This window comes from Poeciliopsis prolifica, unplaced genomic scaffold (genome assembly GCF_027474105.1).
Source record: "Poeciliopsis prolifica strain line A6 unplaced genomic scaffold, Auburn_PproV2 SCAFFOLD012, whole genome shotgun sequence".
NCBI lineage: Eukaryota > Metazoa > Chordata > Actinopteri > Cyprinodontiformes > Poeciliidae > Poeciliopsis > Poeciliopsis prolifica.
In genome coordinates, this window is record NW_026562387.1 from 9,160,342 (window position 1) to 9,184,289 (window position 23,948).

General features: G+C 37.7%; 1 protein-coding gene across 3 annotated transcripts in view; it reads right to left on the reverse strand.

Moving 5' to 3' along the window:
• Nucleotides 1-23,948, reverse strand: part of dok6 (docking protein 6) — a 57,744-nt gene that overhangs the window by 20,189 nt on the left and 13,607 nt on the right. For 2 of the 3 annotated variants that reach the window (XM_055037759.1, XM_055037758.1), the window contains exons 2-3: nucleotides 8,377-8,484; nucleotides 2,014-2,128 (exon numbers count right to left, since the gene is read on the reverse strand). In XM_055037759.1, the coding sequence (XP_054893734.1) occupies nucleotides 2,014-2,128; nucleotides 8,377-8,484 (223 nt within the window). The remainder of the gene's footprint in view (nucleotides 1-2,013; nucleotides 2,129-8,376; nucleotides 8,485-23,948) is intronic. The other variant, XM_055037760.1, reaches the window with a different exon arrangement.

Below are 23,948 nucleotides of genomic sequence, written 5' to 3' on the forward strand. Positions count from 1 at the left end.
TTTACTTTTTTTTTTTTTTGTTTTCCGGCAGCAGAGCAGCAGTCATTACGCAGACGGATACAATATGTATATCTGCTCGCATTCATATCTGTCAGGGGCAACTCCTCGGTGGATTTTGAGGAGCTGAGATTCTCAATGGTAGTCATAACTCAAGGTCACACTCTCATCTTTCTTTATGTGCATATTTGACAGTTGCACCCAGACCTGTCAAAAATGCGCGATTATTTTATTTTATTCGCTCGCTTCCTTCCGTGCCTCATTGACAGCACGCTGCTAGGGAGGACGCAACAAAGCTTTTGTGTTTTAAAAGTAACATAATAGGGGAGATTTATAACTGCTAAACACTCTTTTTCTCCCCCCTAAATAAAACATGCAAAAAAAAACCTTTTTGTTCATGCATATTTAAATGATGCCTTTGAATAACAGCACAATCATTGTTGCATTAACACACCGTTTGACATTGCAGGCCAGGAGGCCAAATTAGGAACTTATGAATTGAGTTCTTACGCAACACACGTTTACCATTTTAATTCTGTAATATGTAATAGCTGGGAAAATGCTCAGTTCTGATTTTCAGCTTAGCCAGTTTGACAAATCTTTTGCGATCAGTGGAGATCACAACAGGTCTTTCCATGGCTTATGGGTTGCACTAAGAAAAACGCTCTTTACTGAAATTGTTACCGATGCAAAGAGACCTCGAAGTTAGTCGAGTTTAGTTTTAGTTTAAATATTAAGACTATTCTCTGGAGACCTGCTTTTGACAGAGACAGACTTGCAGAGCTCTTCATCAAAGATTTTACAATTACTACCGCAAACCACACTAACTACTAGTTTATAGCAGTTACGTTTTAGATGAATTTGCATTAACCAGCTCTCATTCAGTGAGTAATGCAAACCGAGTGCGATCTCGTATCAAAAATACGTTTTAAAAAAGAAAAAATAGCCAAAAGAGATTTTTCAAAACTTAAAAAAAATATTAATGTACAAGTTCACCAAACAGGTGCTGGAGAGTTGGTACTTTAACAAGAGAAACAGACCCACTGTGCGCCTATTGTACCTACAAGTGGCCATACAGTGTTTTCTCTAGTTATTCAACTTTTGTTTCACTTCAGAACCACCTGGAACATAAATAGCTTAAATTCAACACAGCTATTTCTACATGTCTAACCACCAAATAACACTCCAAAGGCAATGTGTGTTCAAGCGTGAGAGCTTGTCAATACTCAACAGGGTGAATAATATCTGTATCTATATTTGGTTGGATGTCAGTTCTGTGATTTCACTACTACAGGTCAACTATGGCGTTTAAAGGCTGCGAGGAGCATTCCGTAACATTTGAGAATTAACATAAGAAAGTACTACTTTGAAATGAAATATCACAATGAGAACTCAGGAAGCTAAAAGATATTTTTTTGTGAGAAGGCAAAACAAAAATAAAATGGGGAATCAAAACCACATTCATGAATAAGATCCATATCTCTGTAAAGTCAGGGAACCCAACTCCACAAATCAGCTTAGCGTGAAATAGCACAATAAAATACATAGATTAATTTGCTTTGCCCAGCTTTAGGCTTTAATAAAGCTATTTCAACTTGTTTGAGAAGGTCTGGAGCTTCTCAAGCTCAATAGAGCTTGAGAATCAATAGAGATTGCATCTAATGCATAACAGGGTTGAAAAACACCACAAATTATGCCCAATATTGGTTTTCATACCTGCACAATGAAAATCAATATTTCAGAACCCATCTCCCAACCTCTTAATATGGCGGCAAATGAGCATCACTTGGCTAAACACAGATCCACCATGGCCCCATCACTTGTTTTTTTTTTGTTTTGATATGCTTCATTCTTCTACCACATTTTTATTTATTTTTTTTTCCAAAAAAAAAAAAAAAATAAACGTGTTATGATAACATAACACGTCTTCAGGAGCAAAACCTTTCTCCCCTTATTTCCCCCTACTGTGGTTGACAGCAGCTAATTAGATTTTTGCACGAAGAAAAGGACAGTCACCTGATTCGCAGGCAAACGTCTTGGATGTGTCATCGCAGAAGATGATGGCGACGGCGTGCTTCTTTGTCTCCCGTGGCATCCGCGTGATGTTCTTGATGTTATGGAGCTCAGTGATCTACAGAAGTCAGGGAGAGCAACAGAAGTAGCAGCACATGAATGAACACTGCAGCAATAACGGCGCCGCTTAATTGGTATCCTCCACAGCTTTTGCTGAAAGTGCAGTGGGGACTTAATGACGACGATGTAGAGCTGTAAACTTAAACAGAGGAGGTGATCCTAAAGAACAAATCGCACGAAGCAATTTTATGAGGCTTAAAAATCTAATTTGAACGGGAAGAAATCACACACGCCTGCTAGCTGCTCCTCTCCTGTGTGATGTTTAATATGCAGCTGCAGAGGTTTGCTGCGTACAAGGCATCCTCATTGTTGTGTGTCTCCTTGAAAATACTCTCCCAGTTAATACAGAGGAAACCAATCATAAGAATCTAAAATCACTTTACCAGGTGGCTCATAGTGAATGAAAAAAGGAGGAAATAACTTTTTTATTGAATATCGCCAGCATTCACTGGACATTTCATTCAACAGCCTGCCTGGTACTCGCCGTCTCCAGCAGATAAGGCCCATTACATTAATGTAGTCTATTGTGTTCTAACTATAGGCCTCTTGCCAAACTGTTACAAATGAATTAGCTTGGCTCATTGCCCATACAGTAAGGCTTGACTGCTAAAGGTTAAAGACCGTTTTGCGCACACACCGAATTTGGACCACACATTTCTTTGTTCGATGGGGTGACATGTAATGAATTTCTCTCTACAGTTTGGTACCCAGTGCTCAATGTTCAGGCCCAGCTGAGGGATTTCCACAAGCCTCTGGGTTTTTGTTTTTCTTTTGTCAAACTCAAACTATACTTTTATGTGCTTTGTCCTAGCCACACGTACTCAGTTTGTTCATTACAATTCAAACAAGAAATACATTTTTCAGCTTTTCGAGATCCATTCGAACTGCTCTTTTTCGGGGTTAACCATTGATACAACAGCAACAATGAATTTCAAAAGCAAGAATTTTAATTTTTACTCATCCACAAATAAGCTTTTTTCGTTCCAGAAACAGCGTATGTTTGGGATCAATGTCCTGTTGGCTGGGTTCAGTTTACACTTGTATTGTAGCTAAAAACACATCATTGTCTCGTCTCAAATGAAATCATTTCTTCAGAAAGCAATTGTCCATGGAAGAAGCTTTTTGACCTTAAAGGTATTCATTTTGGAGCAGTGGCTTATTTCCTGATTTCTTTGGTTGACAATGCAAGACTTGCATTAGGATAGTAGCACTAATGCTGTAGAAGTTTCTAGTAAATGGTGGGATTTAGTCTTGGGTTATTGCTGAACATCTTAACCAATTTATATTCATACAGATAAATAAAGGTGACAGTTTGGCTGAAATATAAGTTGTGTGTTTCGGGGTATCGTTAGGTAAGTAAGGCATTGCATCGATATCACCTTGAGCTCTAAAACAGTTTCAAGCCTTTTTATAAACTACTTTGTTTCATATTGTGATAAGAAAATGTAGTCAAGTGTTTTTGGCATTTGACTTATTTCCTTTATTTAATAATTTAACTTCTTTTTTTCATTATTTTATTTCCTGCATTCAATTTCTTTTTGTTTTCAAGGGAATCAAGCTTGTGCACAACATTGTTCTTGATATTTAATGACTATGTAGCTCAGACGTTTTGCATAACGCTCTTCCTGTTGCATAGCAAGCCTTGGCAAGAGAAAAACTGCTCGAGTTTTCAAGCTCTACACAATTATATACAGTAGCTTTACTCAGAAATTTTTTTTGAAATGCTTTCTACAGATCATTAATGCACGATTACAAAACTCTGCATTCATGATTAAAATCACAGCAAGAAATATTCAGTTTGCATGCTGCCTCCATGCCTGCTTGACTCCTCCAGCTTTCCCCCTGCAGTCAAATAACTTCCGTGTCAGGTGAATTGGCACTTCTAAACCGACCTTAAGAGTGAGTTTCAGAATGTGTCTCCTGTGACTGTGTTGGCCCTGTGATGGACCAGTGACCTGTCCAGGGTTACTATGTCTCTTGGATAACCTCCAGAATGATTAATGTTGTGCAGCAGCATCCTACTGGGTGTTTTTTGGGCTGTGGGATTTCAATGTCAGATGTGTGGAGGAAAAAAAAAAAACAGGGCAACATCCTACTAGAATCTCAAAGCACCTATTTATTTCCAAACGTTTTTTTTTTTTTTTTTTTTTTTTTTTCGGGTGGGGGGTGGGGGGGGAGTGGGGATTGGGGGGGAGGGGAGTAGGGTTACTTATAAAACAACTACTTTTACTGGTCTGTTTTTAAGATGCATCAAATGCATTACAAGTTTTCCCTCAGGTTGAGCAATGAACATTTAATTGAAAAAGAGAACAACTTTTATCTTGCAATGAACCCGGTAACTAAAGAAAGTAGATAAAGATGTTATGAAACATTTATACACATGCAGCAGCAAAGGAACATTTGTATTTCTTTACAATCAAAAGTCCTGGCAAACAATTTGGCAGGTGTATGTTTCAATTGTTTCCATAATTTTTTACGTAACTCTCATCTGTCATGTGGGGTACATCAGACCAATGTTAATTGCATTTTATGTGTTCCATTCATGTAAATGATTAAAAAAGCACCTGTACGTTATGGACAACAAATTAAATATGAAAAGATAAATGATCTCCTTAAAGATGCCTTTTCTGAGTCAAGAATAATTGCATGTTTAAGATGCCTAAAAAAAAATCTTTAAAAAACCATCATGCATGCCTTCATCTCGAATTACCTGGACTATTGCAATAGTTTTTATGCTGATATTGGACAGATTGATCAGCTTCAATTGGTCCATTGCTGCAGTCTGACATATTTAGCACACACAAACAAGACCATTACTTCCATGCCAGCTTGTTTTGCAACAACTTCATTTTAGGATTTTACTGTTCATTTTATTTTTACCTTTAAATGAGGTAGCTACATCAGGGATCCTTTAACTCTACATACTCCAATTAGACCACTAAAGCCTGTAGAATAATTGGTTGTTGTTTCCATGTCCAGGTTGAAGCATAAAGAAAAATAGTCATTTGTTTCTACACTATTGGATAAGACAACTTCCCCTGTGCACAAGAACCTTTGTTACATAATGCATTTTTAAATCTTGTTTAAAAAAATTGTTTTGCTCAACAACTTATAGAGCACTGGAAAAAAAAAAGAGACTTTGATTGTACTTTTTACAGGTGCATGTTTGAGTAAAATGAACATTGTTCTTTCATTCTATGAACTACTGACAACATGTCTCAGATATTCCATGCAAAAATTTAGTATTTATTTGCAGAAAACATGAAATGGTCAAAATCATAAATAAAAAAAACGATGCAGTGCTGTCAAACCCCAAATAATACAAAGAAAACAAGCCCATGTTCATTTAGAAACAACAATGCTAATGTTTTAACTCAGGAAGAGTTCAGAAATCGATATTTGGTGGAATAACCATGACGTTTTCAATGGGGTTCAGTGCAGTGGTCTCTTTTCCCAGAGCTGCATGCAGAACCTAAACCTGTCAATATGTGACTAAATCTGATCATGCCTTATTGCATTATTCTTAATGGCACAAATACGCAATCTATCCACTGGTGCTCCAATGCAGCTTGACATTTTCGCAATAGCTGACTCAACCCAGTGCTCAAGAGGCTTCCAAGACAACTCCACAAGAAGCTAAAAATATACCCAAAAATATGCAGGATCTTTCTTAAAGCATGGACCAGTGATCTGCAGAGAGAGAATGCTGCAGAAGGTGGGAGAAAGAGAATGGGGGAAAAAAAATGAAATGGGAAAAAGAAAATTCTAATTCCTTTTGTGTTGATTGTGTAAATCAGCCACCAGTGCAGCCTGTTTCCCACCCACAGCACTGCAACGTTGAATGAAGCCCTTCTCTAGATCTCGGTGGCAATGCATTACCAGGTTTGGCAGTGCATGCGCGCACCCATCATTCACTACAGTGTGGATGTATGCAACGCCTCAGAGAGGGGCGGTTCACAGCAACTCGGGTTCCTTCATGTGACAGCATGATGTAGTAGGCAGAGATATGTCTAATTCACAATGCATGACTGACACTGTGGCAGCAAATGGTGCAAACAGAGTGGATCAAAACATCAAGACGATTTGTGGCTACATCAATAGATACAGATAAAAACAAAACTGGAAAGAAAACCGCACCAATTTGCCTCATTATCACAGGAAAGAAGAAAGAACTGAATTGCCTCTCAAACTACAGCCACAAAGTTTACTCCGCAGTCCTCTATTATCTCCCCTTATCTCCTCTCATTAGGATAAAACATTGTTCATGGCGCTGCTCCTTTAAAATCATCTTCACTTACCGGGATAATGAATCATAATTGGTGCATTTCAAGGGGCTTAGGAGGTGTGGAGAGAGATATTATGTTGAGGATTACTACTTTTCAAAGAGAGGAGAAAGGCCTAAGGGACGAGATAAAGTCCCAAAATGTCCCTTAATAGTTCTTTAACTTCATCATCTGATATCATTGGACAGAAATGTAATGCAAAGATGAAAACAGATTTTCCACTGCATGTTTAAAACAGCTTAGTGCTCCATGAACCACAGTTGTGCTCACAATAAAAGCAGTACAATATCAATAACCAGATCAACCTAATTTTTTGGTAGAAAATGTCTTTACATGTGGTATATAATTTACCAACAGATGTTGTAGAGTAACAGAACACTAATATACCAATGATTTTCATTCCGTACAAAAAAACAAACAAACAAAAAAAACAAAAAAAAAAAAACAGGTGGCGCCTTATTGAAGGAGGGAGGCAGCCAGTGTTGGTTTAACAACGATTTATTGCTAACTGACTGAAATGAGATGTTTAAACGCTACGCTAATTAACAGCGTGATTTAATGAAAAGGGGGCTAAGAGAGAGGGGAATGTGATACGGCGCTATGCTAAAATTATCCAAAATGCTGGAAAATTTAGGAGACCAACAAATGTTGAAGAAACAGTTGAACTATCATCCAATGTGCCAAAAGATATGTTTGCATGCTTTGAATAATATTGAAAGTTTTAATACACGTTGATACTTAAAAGGCTTCAATTTTAAAGATTTTTTATTCACCCAGTAAATGTTTGAATTAGTAAAGAAAAATTTTGTAAGCTATATTTTGAACACTGATATTTTGATCTCTTATTTCAGCAAATTTGTCTGTTGTTCTTCAAGCTTTATTGATTTGAAATGGAGTAAGCCATGTGTATTATAAAAACACTATTACAAAGAATATGTAAACAAATATAAAACTAAGAATAGGGATTTCTTGCTTGTGTTTTTCAAAGATAAATCTTAAGCTTAAATGTTATTCACTTGTTGGAAAGGAGGTCTCAGCTAATGTTATCGCTCAACACTAATTAATTTGTGCAGTTTGCCAAATTGCAAAATGAAACTCTTGGCTGTTGCCTGGTAATTATGCTCTGCATATCTGTGTCAGAGGCATTTAGACTTTTTTTTTTTTTTTTGCCAGAGGCAGCTGCCTGAGGAGCTTTATGTACTTGAGGACACGGCGTGGCCAGACGGGCATTCACATCCGACGTCCTGTTAGCACCACCTGCACCCACAGCGTGCTGCAGGGAATCAGACACTGGTAACATTAACAAAGACTCAAGCAGAGACGGTTATCTAATGATGGCAACAAACAAAAGGTCAAAACATTTCAGAATCAATATAGATCATACTTTGTAGAATATCAATACTTAATTTCATGGCTGTGTAATTGCTACATGATGCAGCTTCCAGAATATTGAATGGATCAGCATCATCAGCATAGTAGAGTACACCACTCCAAACAAAACTGTAGATTTGACTGTCTGAGCTCAATGAAGTCTGGTTTGCACATTAAAAAACTGTCAATAAAGAAACTTATAATCTAGACAGCATGATTTACATTGTTTTCCTTTTCTTAGAACTAATTATCTAATTGATAGCTGCTTATATTGAAGTATTGACGTAAATCATTTATTTTAAGCATACTATAGTTTTGGTCTCTTTTTCTCTTTGATCTGTTTTTTCTACTTGTTTAATGTATAAACAAGTGTATACATTAAACACTTGTTTGGTATGTTTGGTCCAAAATATACATACTAATATGAAATAAAATCATCATAATACCACTTTCAGCTTCATGCTCCAACGAAATACAAAGACGGATAACACAACCGCGTGATATGGATATTAGAAAAAAAAAAGACAAAATTGGGGGCTATCAAGAATAAATTAAACAAATAAAATATTCAAGACTTTGATGAGGATCTTACCTTGTGGAAACTTCTAAAGTAGGCTGCCTTTTCATCGGGATACTTTTCTAGCCTCCTGGGTCCTTTACTAGAAGCCTTTTTAAACACCAGCCAACACCTCCGGAAGATCTGACAACAAAGAATAACGCTGGCACAATTACAAAAGCAATGCACAATGATTACTGAAAAACACTAGGAAACAACAACAACAAAAAAAAAACTGGAGGCGTAACATCCACAGAGGTTGACTGTGACGACCCAAACACCAGGGAGTCTCCTTCTGTGTGTTTGTCAGGTTGGCCCTGCCGTTAGAGGTAAGAGACGCACCTGGGGGCCGGTGCGCTCCTGCCTGTAAGCTGTTCCTGCCTACTCTTCAGTGGTAATTTTGTAGCTGAATTTATCTATGAATTACAGCGTTTTTTAAATACTTTTATGAACAAAAAGTAGTACATTAACCAAATGATTCAATCGTACAATTACTAAATAGTTAAACACATATATAACCATTCATACACATATTTGTGCAACTTTAATGCTTAAACTGTTTATAGATGATGTCATAAAAATTTTTGTTGTGCCCAAAAAAGGCACCGTTTCACCAATTGTCTGGAACTGGCACAGTTTCCCGATTTTTCAGCAAACGAAGCGCTCTCTTTGTAATATGCTCAAGCTAGTAGCACCACACAAAAAAACACACCACCATACGGAAATCATTTTTGGCACCATTTTGCTTATGATAGACCATATTCTCTCCTGATATTCAGGGGTTTACATATTTTGGACTAAAAATACAATAACTGGTGTTAACCACTTAGCATATTAACTAAATATTTAAAGTCTACATTTTGATGAGCGGATATAATACTAGTGGTCACCTGGTGGGCCACTAGGCTTTACTTATGCCCCCACCAAGCTAAGCATTGCTTATTTATTTAAGGGTTTTTTAAATGTTTGCATTTTTGAGACTTTATAGTTGGTGTTCAGCCATTAATCTTCCAGTCTTCCAAAAACACATAATTATCAAATTACAATTTCAAGTTTCCTGTCAACTTCAAACATTTTTCAACTCAAAAACACAACAGGCCGCTGGGCAGATGACTGCCCGATTGCCCCAAACACTGGGCTTAGCAAGTTCTCTGAGGGAAACGTTGCTTCACAGTACTTATTAAGGCGACTCAGTGCAGTGCACAAATCCTGCTACCTGTGGATTAATGTTACTGGTTTTGTTCTGTAAACTTTACCCAGTTAACATGTGTGAACACACAAATAGGATCCAAAATGTCCTCGTGGGAATGGGTTTAACAAGTAAATGTACATTTTTTTTCACTATGAACATGAATTTAGAAGAAGCTTAAATAAAAGAGCCACGCATAAATCCATTCACTGCTGAACACCCCTTCATTATGCAACTCGTGTTTAAGGGTTGGCATTTGTGGGGCTGTGATAAATGATATAATTAGACTGAACAGTAGTACAACTAAATCTTATTTTAAATTCTCTAGCCCTGCTTCAGAGGAGCCGTCCTGATCAAATTTAATTGAAACCGACTGGAAACGAAAGACAACAAACCCCCAGCTGTCACAAGATTCAGGACTAACATGTTGCTCGAGCCTGACTGGTGCACAGACATGACATAACCTTTTCCCTGCGGAGCACCCACCTCTTCAAAACAAGGATGAAATAACCAAAACAGTTCTAACCTGACACACAGAGAAGGTGATTCAGAAAAGGTGTTTTCAAGCCTTTTCTGTGCTGCTCTGGGGCTTTTGCTGCTACACAGAGGCAAATTCTGACAGCAGTTGTAGACTGGAAGAGAATTATCAAAGTCCCTTTGAATGCAAAAAAAGAATAATAATAAAACAACACTTTTCTTCATGGTTTTTCTCTGTCATCTGGGAATAAAAGGTTACATTTAAATATTTAGATTGTGGTAAATTAATATGCTATACTTAATCTTTACTCACATCTGCATTTACCTTCTTTCAGTCCATTGAAAGTCAGGGAAATAAGTCTTGAAAACTCAATAAAATCTGCTTTCTTCAATGAAGGAGGAAAAACAGATATTTTAAAAGACAAAAATATGTATTTAAGTGTTCAAAGTGCTTCAAAATAGGCAATTTAAACCTGAAAGCTTTACACTTTATACAAGCGTAACAACTTTATAACTTAGTTTGAACCTTAGGAAATGGGTTTCCATTTTTAGGTGTTCAGCTGCACATGCTGTTCCTGCCTGTTATGATGTAATGTGCAGCTAAGCACAGAAACACACACACACCAATATACTGCGAGTCACACATTTGCCCTTTTTGACCCTGAAGATTACTGTACTTTAGTAATTACTAGACCGGTCTGGCCCATATTCTCACGGTGGCTGACACCAGTGCAGCTTGGAGTACCTGCTTCAAGATCAAACCATAAATAGGACACTCGACACTGGAAATGGGTCGGCCTGAGATTTCTAGGTATACTGCAGTTTTAGCCAGTCGCGGTTTCAAAAGGGCAACATTTTTGCATCATCCAATACTGAGAGTATACCTTATTTTCAATGAGATGCTGCAGTCAGTGATGTTAGAGGAAGGTAAAACTACTCCACCACATTAACTTCCCCAAGCTGTCAGTCTATAGTGTATGACCAAAGGAAAGGAAACCACCATTATGTTTTTTTTTTTTTATATTGTTAAAAAGAAAATCTATTTTACGAGTTATCCTGTTGGGACAATTTCAATGCTTGTTTAAAGGTAACAACAATGAAAAAAACTGTTGGTAATAAGTCATGTTGTATAAGGATACAGAAGAATAGGCTGTCTTACTGACCTTAGACATTGTGCATTATTTATGGTTACTTCAGACAACAAAATATTAGAGAACACAGAAGAATATTATAGTAATTCTATTTGTACTTTCCTCAGTAAAACATATGTGAATTGCCAACAGCTAATCAAAATGCAGCTGCAATGCTTCTGGCAAGATTCTCCAACCACTCCCAGGTGACACATGTATTGATCACGCTGCACTGGCTCTATGTTCAATATAGAATGAGTGTAAGCTTCTGGTTTGGATGCACGGCGACACATCTTCATAAAGTTCCAAACTAAATAGAGTATTTCACCAGCAGGTCTCAGGAACAAGGCTGCACAAAATATCACTACTTTGTCTTTACTGCAATATCACTGCACACAATGCATATCACAGAGAAACACCTTGTCTTATAACTTAACAAATAATTATCATTATTATGCATTCAGACTGTATGGGTGAGACTTGTTGTTTAATGAAGCAAGCAATTTGGTGTAAAGCCATCAAGTCATTAACAACTTACATTTATGTTGCAAATGTCAAAACAGCAACTTTGTGAATAAAACCTTGTTGTTCAGATTGAAATATTAAATATCACTTGTTGTCTAGTAGTAGAATATTCTACTTTCTGTCTGGGATCAATGTTTGCCAACAACCCTAAGAAAAAGACATGAGCACTTTTGAATTATTTGTTACTTGTCACAAGTTCATTTTTTTTCTATCTACTGCTTAAGCCTTTATATTTTGTATATTTCAAGAAAAAGCTACTTATTTTGTTTGACAAGAAATAAATGCATATTTACTCATTTACTTCTTAAAATTTCTTTTAGTAAACTCATCTACCTACTGAAGCAGAGAACAAAGCTAAATATGTAAAACTTGAGGCTCTCAATTTATCTTTACAGAGATGCAATAGCAGTAATGTTAGCTGCATTTTATGTCTTTTTAAGCAAGCACCTATTTCCTGTACATATAACTAAGGTGACCAAAATCTGTTTTATATTGTCCCATGCCAACAAAAACGTGAATGTCGAAACCTATTCTTTTGATATTGGTTTCGATCAATGTGCAGAACTCTTCAGACAGTCATGTGTTTAGCTACTTTATTATTCTCACAGCTAACTGAAGCAGATCAGTACAGTCGAGAGGCAGAATCAGTATGAATGGCGCAAACCAGCGGGTCCTCGGCGGTTGTCTGTCTTTAATAGTAGAAAGCTTTCTATTTCCAGGTGGCGACAGTTGCTATCACTCTGTCTGATGTATGATTGCCCTGGGCTGCATGGTTGTGCTGGGAAACCATGGCTGGACGATTAATTTGTTTACCCAGCTGGTGTACTCTATAAAAGGCCCACTGAGTTGAACTTGGCACTTTGCAGTAAATGACTAAAGTGGATCCCTAGGTTCTTATTGGTCTGCTTAATGGGTCTCAATTCTAGTTAGGTGTTGCACAGGCCCATAATAAGCAGCACATAATAGAAATGCCTTGCAGTATGCCGTCTACTTTGTTGTAATGTACTGCCAATAATTATAACGCCCCAAGGAATTAAAGAAACACGTTGGGGTGACCTCCATTTATCTTTACTCCAGTTTCTATAAACATACACCAGAATTGCTTACCTAATAAAAGCACACATATATGACTCTCCAATGGACACAACTACATTCAAAACTTTAGAACAACCAAATTAAAAGTAGCCACAATTCCCTTTTGGGGGCTTGAGTCAAACGAATGCTCAATGCCTACAAAGTAATTCAGCTAAATACTGTTTGGATTAAGTAACAATACAGCAGTACAAAAGCTGAGAGAGCTTCTGCATGATAAGAACAAGCGAGTATGAATAGAAAGTACTTAATTTTACTTGTTCCACAGTTGCAAGTGCTTTGTCAATGCAGCCCTATTCTCCAGCTGCTGGTTGGGGCCTATTCAGTGTCACTTCTACACTGATTGTAATTACACAAAGGGAAAAGGAGTCTCTTTATTGGGTTGGTGTGACTCGTGATGCCACAAGGGTGAAAAACATACTGTTTGGCTTTGCAAGTCAATTTACTAGTACAAGAAAGAAACAATGGGATGAGGAAGAGGGGGACAGAAAAAATAAGCCTCGAAGATTAAACCCTTCCTTGAGTTTTTCTTCAATTGTATATCCGTCTCTATGACCTGCCGCATACTTCCGAATAAGCACACAAAGTGTACATTACTTTCATGACAGTTTCAGAGAATCAATAAAAAGAAAAGCGAATTGAGCAAATTCAAAATGAGCCTTTACATAGATCTCATATGCACAGTCTGTGAATTCAAGTAATTTCGACAACTCTGAAAAAGCCATCTACACTATTTATGTTAAGTAAATAGGGGTAAGAACTGGGTGGTAATACAATATGAAGCTATATCGAAACAAGGACAAGTTGCTGCATTCATGAGGTTACATTGCAGAGGTCATAGGAAAACAAAAAAACAACGCAAGCTAAAATTGAAAAAATAAAACTCTGCATGAGGTAGCCATGAAAACATTAATGCATGTGAGGCAGAGGAACAAAGGTTAAAAGAATCAGTGTGGAGTGAAAATTTGAGAGAGCCTGTAACACATGGAGAAGAAAATGGTATGCATGTTTGCCTCTGTGTAGCCATCTTGAAAAAGGTCTTTAACTTGAAATTTGCAGCCCAGTGAAGAGACAAAGAACAGCTCACATGCAGTTTAAAGGATGAAGTCACATCCCTGGACAGCAATTTGAAAGAAACATCAATTAAGACGTTTTATAACTTGTTATTTTGTAAGATGTTGTGATACAGGACCCCACCACTTTGCCACTGCTAAACAACTTTTAGAGGACAGGAATGCTTTACTTTTGTCCACAAATATGAGTATCATTTTGCTAAATTATAGACCAAACATTTCAAAAGATAGGACATCTTTCTTTGCATGACAACCAGTTGGAGAGAAACTGTTTTTCTGACTTGATCTGCTGAGTAATGAGAAGTCAGAACAGGAAAGCTTGCAGACTTGACCTGGCAAGAGACTCAACACAGTAGCACATATTTAGACAGGAGGAGAAGGTATTTAGTTTAACTCACACTGAAAACCAGCAGCGAATCCAAACTGTTTCTCTATCTGATGTCCATCCATAGAGCAGTTTTGTGTACATTTTTGTAATTTACCTGAAGGAAATAGCTGAAAATAAAAGTAAAGTTTTCGCTTCTTTGTGCTTAAAATGGACACATTTGCATTCTCACACCTATTGATCCTAACAAATATATTTGTACAATTCCACAACAAAAATTCATAAAGCTGGGCCTTATTGCAAGATCCTCAAAATTTCACAGATCCCCCACCAAACTTGTCCTTAAGTTTGCCTCAAACCCTAAAAGCTCCTTGCATGTTTGATATCAAAAATTATGAATAGTTTTATCTAACCGAAGTTTTTTTTTTAATGCTCTAATTATATGTATTTGAAAGAGATTATCATGAGTACCAAAAAAATTACTAAGAGCAATTTTTATTTTCTTGTAATTTTTTTTTTTTTTTTTTTTTTGCAAATGGCATTTTCTCAAATTTAATGTTGGATATTTTTTAAGATTTTCTGCATGAAATAATGCCACAGCAGTAAAGAAGTTTGTTTTAAGGATGTTTTCACATTTGCCAAGGTTGGCAATAAATGTGGCTGCTACTGAGTGCATTTAAAAACAGAAAATCCGAGGTCTCTTTTAAACTAGAGAGCCCTTGCGGAAACACCTGCTATAAAGAAATCTATATAAAGACCTATCAGCATCCAATGTGACAAGACGCCTGAAAGGACTGCTGTAAATTTAGAAATGCATACACCTCATGGGACAAAATAATGAGCCATCTTAGAGTCATTGTCATTTTATATAAATGGCCTAAAACACAAAGTCCATTCACACCAGGAAAAAAAACAACAACTGAAACTTCTGGCATTATTGAGGAACTGTCTTGGCTCAATAAAATATGGGTCCCATTACCCCTACAGGCAAAAAAAAAAAAAAAAAAATCGCTCATCATTTGGATGAACTGAGGAACTGTCTAAAGACATGAAAATGATTTCCAATGACAGCTCGTCTCAGCTTAATGACTAATCACGCAGCGGAATAAAAATAGCTGTCTGCTAGAATGGGAGAATCAGTGAATGATGAAACACAAATCATAATACTTAAGAGGTGCAAATACATTTACGATTCCTTTAAAAAATGGAGAGGTTTGAGGGTTAGCACCCTCTTGCAGATTTGTGTCCAGCAAATGATGGTTTAAAGATGATTGCTGCTGCACTTAAATGTAATACAAAACATGAGAACACTTCAATCAAGGTAGCCCCTATTCACTACTGCACAGTGGTAGCAGGCTGGATTTGGAAAGCGTTAGGGCTGGTTAATATCTTGATTTTTAATAGCATTCAGAGAGAATAACTTGACCTTGAAGTGATATGAATCACTATAAAGCATGGGTCTGTCTGTGCTGTCTTCTGGCAATTTCCAAGCGGGAGAGTGAGGGCTTCATCCTCATTCAGGTCTGCATACGGTTTAGGGCTCCCCTGGTGATAATGACGTCTGATGGACTATGACAGACCAGACCCGGCAATATCAGCTCCTGGTGCTAGCAATCAATTTCAGACAGCGGTGGGGTCTGCGCTGGGGTGTCCATCTTTATAATTTGATTTGTTATCCCGTCGGACAGTTGTTACAGCAATCATTGTGGCGATCGCTACTCAAGCCGTGACCCCCCTAGCTTACTGCTCCCCCCACTGCAAATCCCCTCCTGGCTGCTTCGCCATTCCGACAATTCTCAGGCAAATGCAGCAACCGAATCAGAGCAGGTTTCTCCTAATTGCGCCGCTGTTTCCTCAGTCGCCGGCTGTCACCTTTGACTTCATGCATGACTCTCATCCGACAAACTGCCTCCCACCTGTTTTACCAAAATACATTTCCTGCCGCATCTAATGTTTGGACATCCCATAATTTTGAAATCCCCCGACTACAGCTGTTGGCAGGGTTGCACGCCAGCTTCGTCCCAGTTAATCATAGATTACTTTATCTGGGCCATCTCAAATCCTCATCTGTAATGCAGTGCTACCTCTGCAGCAAATAATCACACCCCCTGTAGACACACGCATACAACAACCCCATTCTCACTTTCTGTCCACTTCTGATTTGCCTTCTTGCCCTTCCCTTTAGACTAAAGATGAACCTGCAGGGCAAGAGCCTGCAACTTCAGTCCTGCAGTGTTTCCGTCTAGCAACTTCTGGCTGCATTTCTGTTCCAACACACCAAAATGAAATAAGGAATTGACAAGCAGGCCTTTCTTCCTGCCACACCAAGGAGGTAATTCAGCCTTTTGATTCAGGTGTGCATCCAAAGTTGCAAGACAGTGACACTCAAGGACAGGAGTTACAGACCCCTGTTGTAAAGCTTAAGTTTGGTGCATTCACTGACCAGGAAAAAAAAACTATTTGTGCTGTTTCTTTTAATATTGCATGTTTCATAGAAGATCAATTAAAAGCTTTACAAATAGCAGTTCTTTTGGCTTAAATTTTAGATTTAGACTTTGAGTTCAATTTCTGAATTAGTTTTTTATTAATTGGTGAAAAAAAATTATTCTGCTTAGAACATCAACATATATAAAGATTTTAGACCTCAGTTGGTTCAATTCCTGGTCTTGGTCCTGCAGGCTCTTGTCTCTCAACTCTTTATTTTGTCAGCTAACTGTACAATAAAAGGCCATTAATGCCAAAAAATAAAAAATAAAAGTCCTTGAACAAGGTGTGTGCAAATTGCTCCGCTGTCCAGTAAAGTGAAACATGTTCAAAACACAGATTGCTGCAGTTTCAAGTGATGCTGTTGCTAAAGTTGTATTTTAATCACATTGCAACCACAAAATATGAGATATATATATTATGTAGCCAACCAACATAAATTATATCATCATTCTGAAGTGAATAGAACATTTTTTTCATCTTATTTTGAAAAAAAATATTTGCAACCTCAGGAATCTAGAAAGTGTGGAGTGTCAGCAAGAAAATGAATGAAGCTAAATAGAAGTTGATCCTGTTAGACTGAAGTGAAGGTTCACCTTCCAGAAGAATAAACATACAGCCAAAATAAGAATAGAATGGCTTAAATCAAAACTATTAATATCCTAGAATGGCCTCAGAAGAGTCCAGACTTAGTCCATTTACAAAACTACATAAGGCAAGGCTTGAAAGCTGCTGTTAGCATAAACTCAGCAACGTTTCTGACTGAGCTTGAGCCATTTACAAACAATAGGAAAAAAAGCAAGTCTTTAATGTGATGTATCATTTTATTTCTGCTTCACAGTTATGCACTGGCCTGTGTCCGTCTGTCACAACAAATCCTGGTAGAACGCATTCAAGTTTGTGTTTGCAACTTGAAAATTGTGTAAAATGTCAAGTGGTATAGATACTTTCCAGGCACTGTGAAAACTGATTTGAGAAGAAAATGATCTCCTTGTGCTGTGATTCTGTGATTTGGAGTGATCCTCACTTGGAGGAAGAATCAGAGCTCAGTGTGGCAAAAAGATATGCCTATAATGTGGAAAACAAACTGATTCTCACTTTCTTTTACAGAACCAGCCTAGGACCGCCTCTACCACCTGCCCCGGTGCAGCATTGGAACTCATTTACAGGAAAACTATTAGAGGCAGCAAGGTTTATGTTTTGATTCAGGTCTAAATCCTGTAATGACAACCTTAAGCTGTAGAGTTCAAAGGAAACCCACTTCCATCATAACAATGTAAAAGTACTGATCACTGGTTTTCAAAGTGTCTTTTTAGGGAAAATCTTTTAAAGGTTATTTAAAGAACAATGTTAAGATCCAGGGAAGTGCATCAACTTCTTCCCTTTTCTGTGGGGAGACAGGAGAGCTTTTTTGACATAACCCAGGTTGTGCAACCTTTAGAAGAAAAACTTTCTTTTTTTCTTTTTTTTATGTCACATGCTGTGTGTGTCTCTAGCCATTATGCATTTGGCAAAGCAATGTTTTAAGCACTGAACAAAAATATCAGCCAAATTATTCTGAGAGAGATGTGGGTCAGAACTGAAGTTTTCCTCTCAGGTACGAGGCAGTAAAGTGGAATAGTGGGGGATTTTTTTTTTTCTGTTATTCTATAAACAAGTGATACATTTGCTTGCGTTGGCTTAAGCTCAATAAGCTTTTACTCTAGGATCCTGGACGTCTAGACAAGGACGGTAAACACTCATTTTACAGGAAGAGAGAGGACAAAGGATTATACTGTAATCATAATCCTATAATCTCCAAATACAGCTTCATAACACCGCTTCCTTCGCTGTGATGCAGTTATTGTATTGTAAATTTTAGCAACTATTGATCCGACTGACATCCAGGTTGGCAGGCACAGTCGGTTACGGTGCTCCGGGCTGAGACAAACTCGCATGGGAAACATCTTAATGACGGGACTGTTCTGGTTTAAGTCATCATTATGACAATTGCCCGCTCTTTAAACCATCCCTCTTTCAAAGCTCTTTATGTATTGCCGCTTTAGTCAGCAATCCACTGCACGTACACGCACACAAAGACACACACACACTGCAATTTTCATTTAATCCATGTACAAGCTGAAGCTTTCACAGTCAATAACACACAGACAAAGAGGAATTTGACTATGGCACAGTGCCCTCGCTGACAAGCATACTTAGACGACCACAGGAAAAAGTGCACCAAAGCAGTGCAGGGTTGTTTTCTTTACACCGATGTCCACTTTGTATTCCTCCTCCAGAGTGAATATTGATCCAAATTAAATCCAAAAAGTAAGCAGAAAATTGTCTGATTTTGTCACTTTTCTGTTTTAATGGATGCGGTCTATAATTTAAGTCCTTCTAATGCTCCCTAAAACATTATTTTATCATTCTAAAGGAAATTTTTCATATCATTGGTTTTATTGTTTTACAATGTAGCATACTCAGAGTTTACAAAGAACACAATCGTGTACGATATTAAAAAGGTAAAACTTCAATGAAAATTTTCTCTCTACGTTTTGACCCATATTGAAACTACATTGCTAACCCAAATATTCTGTATTTAATTTTAGATTTTGAAAAAAATTAATCAAAATTAAAGAGGAAGTTTAAGAACGACTCATTAATTCTCCATTTATTTTGGTGTTCAAGGGCACGATTCCGATCCCATCTTGATTTTACTATAAATGCCGAGTTTAGGATCAATATCCATAAAGTACATTTACTTTCATTGGTGTGCTGAGGATGCAATATTGGATCATGACAGAATAGAACAGAGATGTGATATTGTCTAATCAGATTTTATCTATTGCTGTCCCATACTCTTGCAGAAAAATCCATTATTGTTTTTCTTTCCATTTTATTTTAGCTTCTTAAGCCACTTTTCTGTAGCAAGGCTGCTCATTGCTGAGAGTTGTTATTTACCTTTAACAAAAAGAAAATATATATATTAAGTGTAAATGAGTGATCTTCAAATTTTAACAAATTGATTTGATGTTTGTCTTACTATACAAGAGTTGCTCAATATTAATAAACTAAAAAAAAAAAAGATATTCAGAATTTGATTTGGACTAATTGCTATAAAGTTCTAGTTTTGACTATACTAATAATTTAAAGTATAGAATATTTTTTTTCTTGCCATGATGTATAGCACTTTGCTATTGGCCTACATATTTATTCATATTTAGTAGTAAAACCATGTATCCAAAGTTTCGTTTAAATCTTAGATCTTTTAAATAAGAAAAACAATTAAGCACAAAACGACATCAAAAGACTGTCAATGCTAAGGCTCATCATTCTTGAAAATTTATATTCTTGCTTTGCCCCCAATAAATTGAGACAAGTGCAATTCTCTATATACTAGCATTGAATAATTATTTTTTTTATGGTTTAGAGTTAATCAAAAATACTGCAGAACTTCTTTTGAAAGCATAATTTTACCAAGCCCAGTTTTGGGAGAGCTAAACTGGCTGTTTGTTTCTGCATTCATTTGAGCATTCCTTAAACTTACATTTGAAGTGTCCTTGTCAATTTTTGTTCTATTATTATATGCACTCAAAAATAAAAATAAAAAAATAAAAAAGAAGATGAAGATAAGCTGCAAATCAATGAAGAAAACTCATTTAAATTTTGGTTTAGGGTGGCAAAATCTTTTTTTCCGTCTTTTGCATTTTGGTCCTCACATCGCCTGCAGCTTGCTGGGCAGAAAATTTGCATTTACTCCAACAGGTGAGGAGGTAGGAACATGAAAACCAAATGCCGTTCTTTAGAAGTGACCGGCTTGTTGGAGCAGGATACATGCGAGGAGATTTTGCCCAACAACCATCAGGTTTCTCCTCCGAGCCTAATTTCCATTTGCTGACCACTTGATTATCACATCAATAAAGATTGTAAAATCAAATGAGGCACAGACCGCTGCTCAGTGTTCCAGCAAATATTTGCATGTTGAGCAGGATGTTACAAAACAAGTGTTTTCTGGGACACTTTATTAGAAATTCATTAAACCCCTAAAAGCAATACGCTCTGGTGCAGTGATCAGCCGCCCTCCACCCTCTCCTCTCTGAGGATTAATTCTAAAGAGGTGCCCGCTCACTGATGTTCTGGGCAGCTTCTCTGATATGGTTAGCTGGGAAAACGCAGGGCGCCGTGTCTGCTATAACGGTCCCCTCACAAGCAGAAAGCAGAGATTTGTGCTTGCTGGAACTAACTTGACTCAGCCACATTTCCTCTGCAAATCACAGGCAAAGCTTCTTGGAAGAGGGAGGGGGCGGGGATAAATTGTGCATGTGTGTGCAAGGCCAAGCAAATGCAGACTTTTATGTCAAAGAACAGGCTCCAATGGAGTTTGTCATATTGTTTTTGTCTCAATTCCCCCCAAAGAACACACACTCCCTTGGAATAAGTGGGCAGCGATTCGGTGTCATTCTGTGTCTCAGCATGAAATCATGGAGGAATGCAATTATCACTTTGCCCAACAGACATTTCTCTGAAATGAGAGCGAACAATTGGGAGCATGAGAGGGGAAAGTGGAAGGAGGGGTAAAGGGAGTATGAGCAGGGAGGGGGGAAGCGGCATCAGCTTAACCGACCTCAGTCCCAGCTCTTCTTCAAACTTCTTTCTGTTAACTCTGCTAAATGCGGAAGTGCAGGCAACTTTATATCACATTAGGAGTGAAATGTTTCCGGAAGGACTTACATCCTTCTGTTTACTTTTTTCTCTTCTCAAAATGGGGTCCAAAATCGTGACATGGATTGATCAAAATATATATTAAAACAGGGTTACTATCATAATTCTTTTGACATAAAGAACTCACGTAACATGTAGAACCTGATATAAAAATATCAAAATGCTGCCAATGTTTCCAAATCCTGCAACTTCCATCACAAACACAGGCTGAAAACAGACAAACAAAAAAAGAGTACTTTTACCATATTTCATTCAGCCTTGCTGTTACCTGCTGCAAGTGTTGCTCTCTTTCCAGTAGCATAAATAACCCACAGATAGCATAGGTTTTAATATGTTGCTGAAAATATGAATTCTTATCCAGTTGTCATGAGAACAGTGCTGTACTAATGGACCCATTGGCAAACATGTAAGTGTTTTGGGTCTTTTTCTTTTTTTTTCCAAGGGTTAATAGCTTTGTGCATCTTTTTGATTTCTGCAACTGCATTTTTAACCAATTTAATGATTCTGATCTTCTTTAACCAATTACCGCAACCACACCAAAGACTGTTGCTGGTCAGAGTCGACTGACGTAAAAACACCACTTCCGGTCATCAGTTGATCTCAGTGCATGTTTATCCAAATAATTGTGTTTTTATAGCTGTTAATTAAGAAACCGTCTCAAATCTGACATTAAATTGAACTTACTTCACTATATGGGCTGCTGAAGATGCTTTGATGAAGATGCAAGCATTCACAAGCTCAACACATCATCAAGCTTGTTTCAATACATATTAGACTTCCCCCAATTACTGATCAGATTTGTTTTTATGTTCATGGACAGGATCTCAAGGCGTAATTGAGAAATGGCCAGTGCCTGGTGTGGGAACTTTAGGGTCTCAGCTATCAGTTTTTGCAGATGATGTGGTTCGGTTGGTATTTATAAGTAACGACAATCAGTGTGAACCGAAACAGTTCTCAGCAAAATGTGAAGCACTTGAAATGACAATTTCAAGTGCTCAAAATTTTAAGTTCTCAGTGAAAAAGGGGCTGACTGTTCCCACTTCACCTGGTCATTGCCTTCCTACGCAATGTTGTTTGATACTCGTCCTGTCCTTCTGTGTTCAATCTGGGATCTGGCTGAACTTCAACCAACTTCAGCAAACAGAAGGAGTTGTGAACGATTGACGTTAACTGGATTTAGAATAGCAGTCTGCCATCGTTGTAGATTAGCAATAGTTTGGCCTGGCTAGACTCAGAACTTGCTGGAGGAACTATATGTCTTCTTTTATCAAACTCTGTGAACCTTTTACTTCTGCAACCTGATATTTAGTTAGCTTAAGGCGGCAGCTATGAACTGATATACCAAAAGTCTTACTGTTACAGCTACTTTTGTGCTTTCCATTTTCTCTTGGAAGAATGTGTACCAAATTCATTGCCAGTGCAGTATTTCATCGGCAACACTAAAAGCTGTTAAACAGCAAGAAGCTCAGATTGCCTTGGCTTACACTTGAGACTATTTTGGTTCATTAGGAAGGAGGGCATATTTAAAGAGCATGTATCTTTTGAGGCCAATGTGAGCCAGTCAGCTATGAGTGTTTCAAGCTGGGCTGGCCAGGTACCAAACTGTCACCCCCCAGAGCTAAGTGAGAAGTAAACTGTCACCTCCTTACTATTAAAAGAAGCCCTCCAAGAAAGAAGAAGGTAGGGAGGCAGGGCAAAGCGTCCAAACAAATAGAAACAGAGTGCTTCTGTTACTTGTTGTTGTACTAAGCACCAATAACTCTGAGGTCAAGCATTTTTTTAAAGCCAAAGAAAGACCTCACAATCAGCCTTGAATAGATGACAGCAGAAGCAAGGTCTTCACCAGAGCTACTCCTGTATTTAATGTGGAGCAGGTGTGATGTGTTATTTGTTTAGCAAGGCCATAATAGTGTTTACCTATGCACTACAGAGAGTAAATTAAGAACACAGACACAAAGACAGGCCCCTTAACATACACAGACACAGCTGAAGCTATCTTTGGCCTCACACTGTACTGAATGTGCTTGGCAAGCAGACTGATGAAAGGTAACTGCAGGAGACAAACTCATTATAGACACTGATTCAAACATAAAAGCTGGGTGTGACTTTTTTCCAAGAATAACTTAATCTGACTCCCCCAAAACCTCTATGTGCACACATGTATGTTTTTTAGTTTTAGTTTTTTTAACACTTCTCAAAAGAGGGTGATTTTGAAGATCAAATAATGACTAAATAGGTTTTTGAAGAGAGATAATTGGCTGATGGAGGACTTATCAATAAAGCTCTGACAGTTCTGTTGTGCATTGTTAATAAACTGAATACTTAATTTGGGTAGAGACCCTAAATTCACTTGCATAAAAACTAGAATTATTTCCATGTTGATTATTAACATACACATGCATAGACTCCTCTGCACATGCAATCGCATACAAATACAGTTGAACACAATGCCCTAATAATGTACCCCCACGCATAAAGATGCACACTGAAAAGAGAGCTTAGCTGCAAAGTAGAGCCCCGGGGGCTGGTCTGCTGATTAATGAGGGGAAGAAACCAAGGAGAGGAGGATGAAACTGAAGTGTTAATGGACCTATGATAGATTCCTCCAG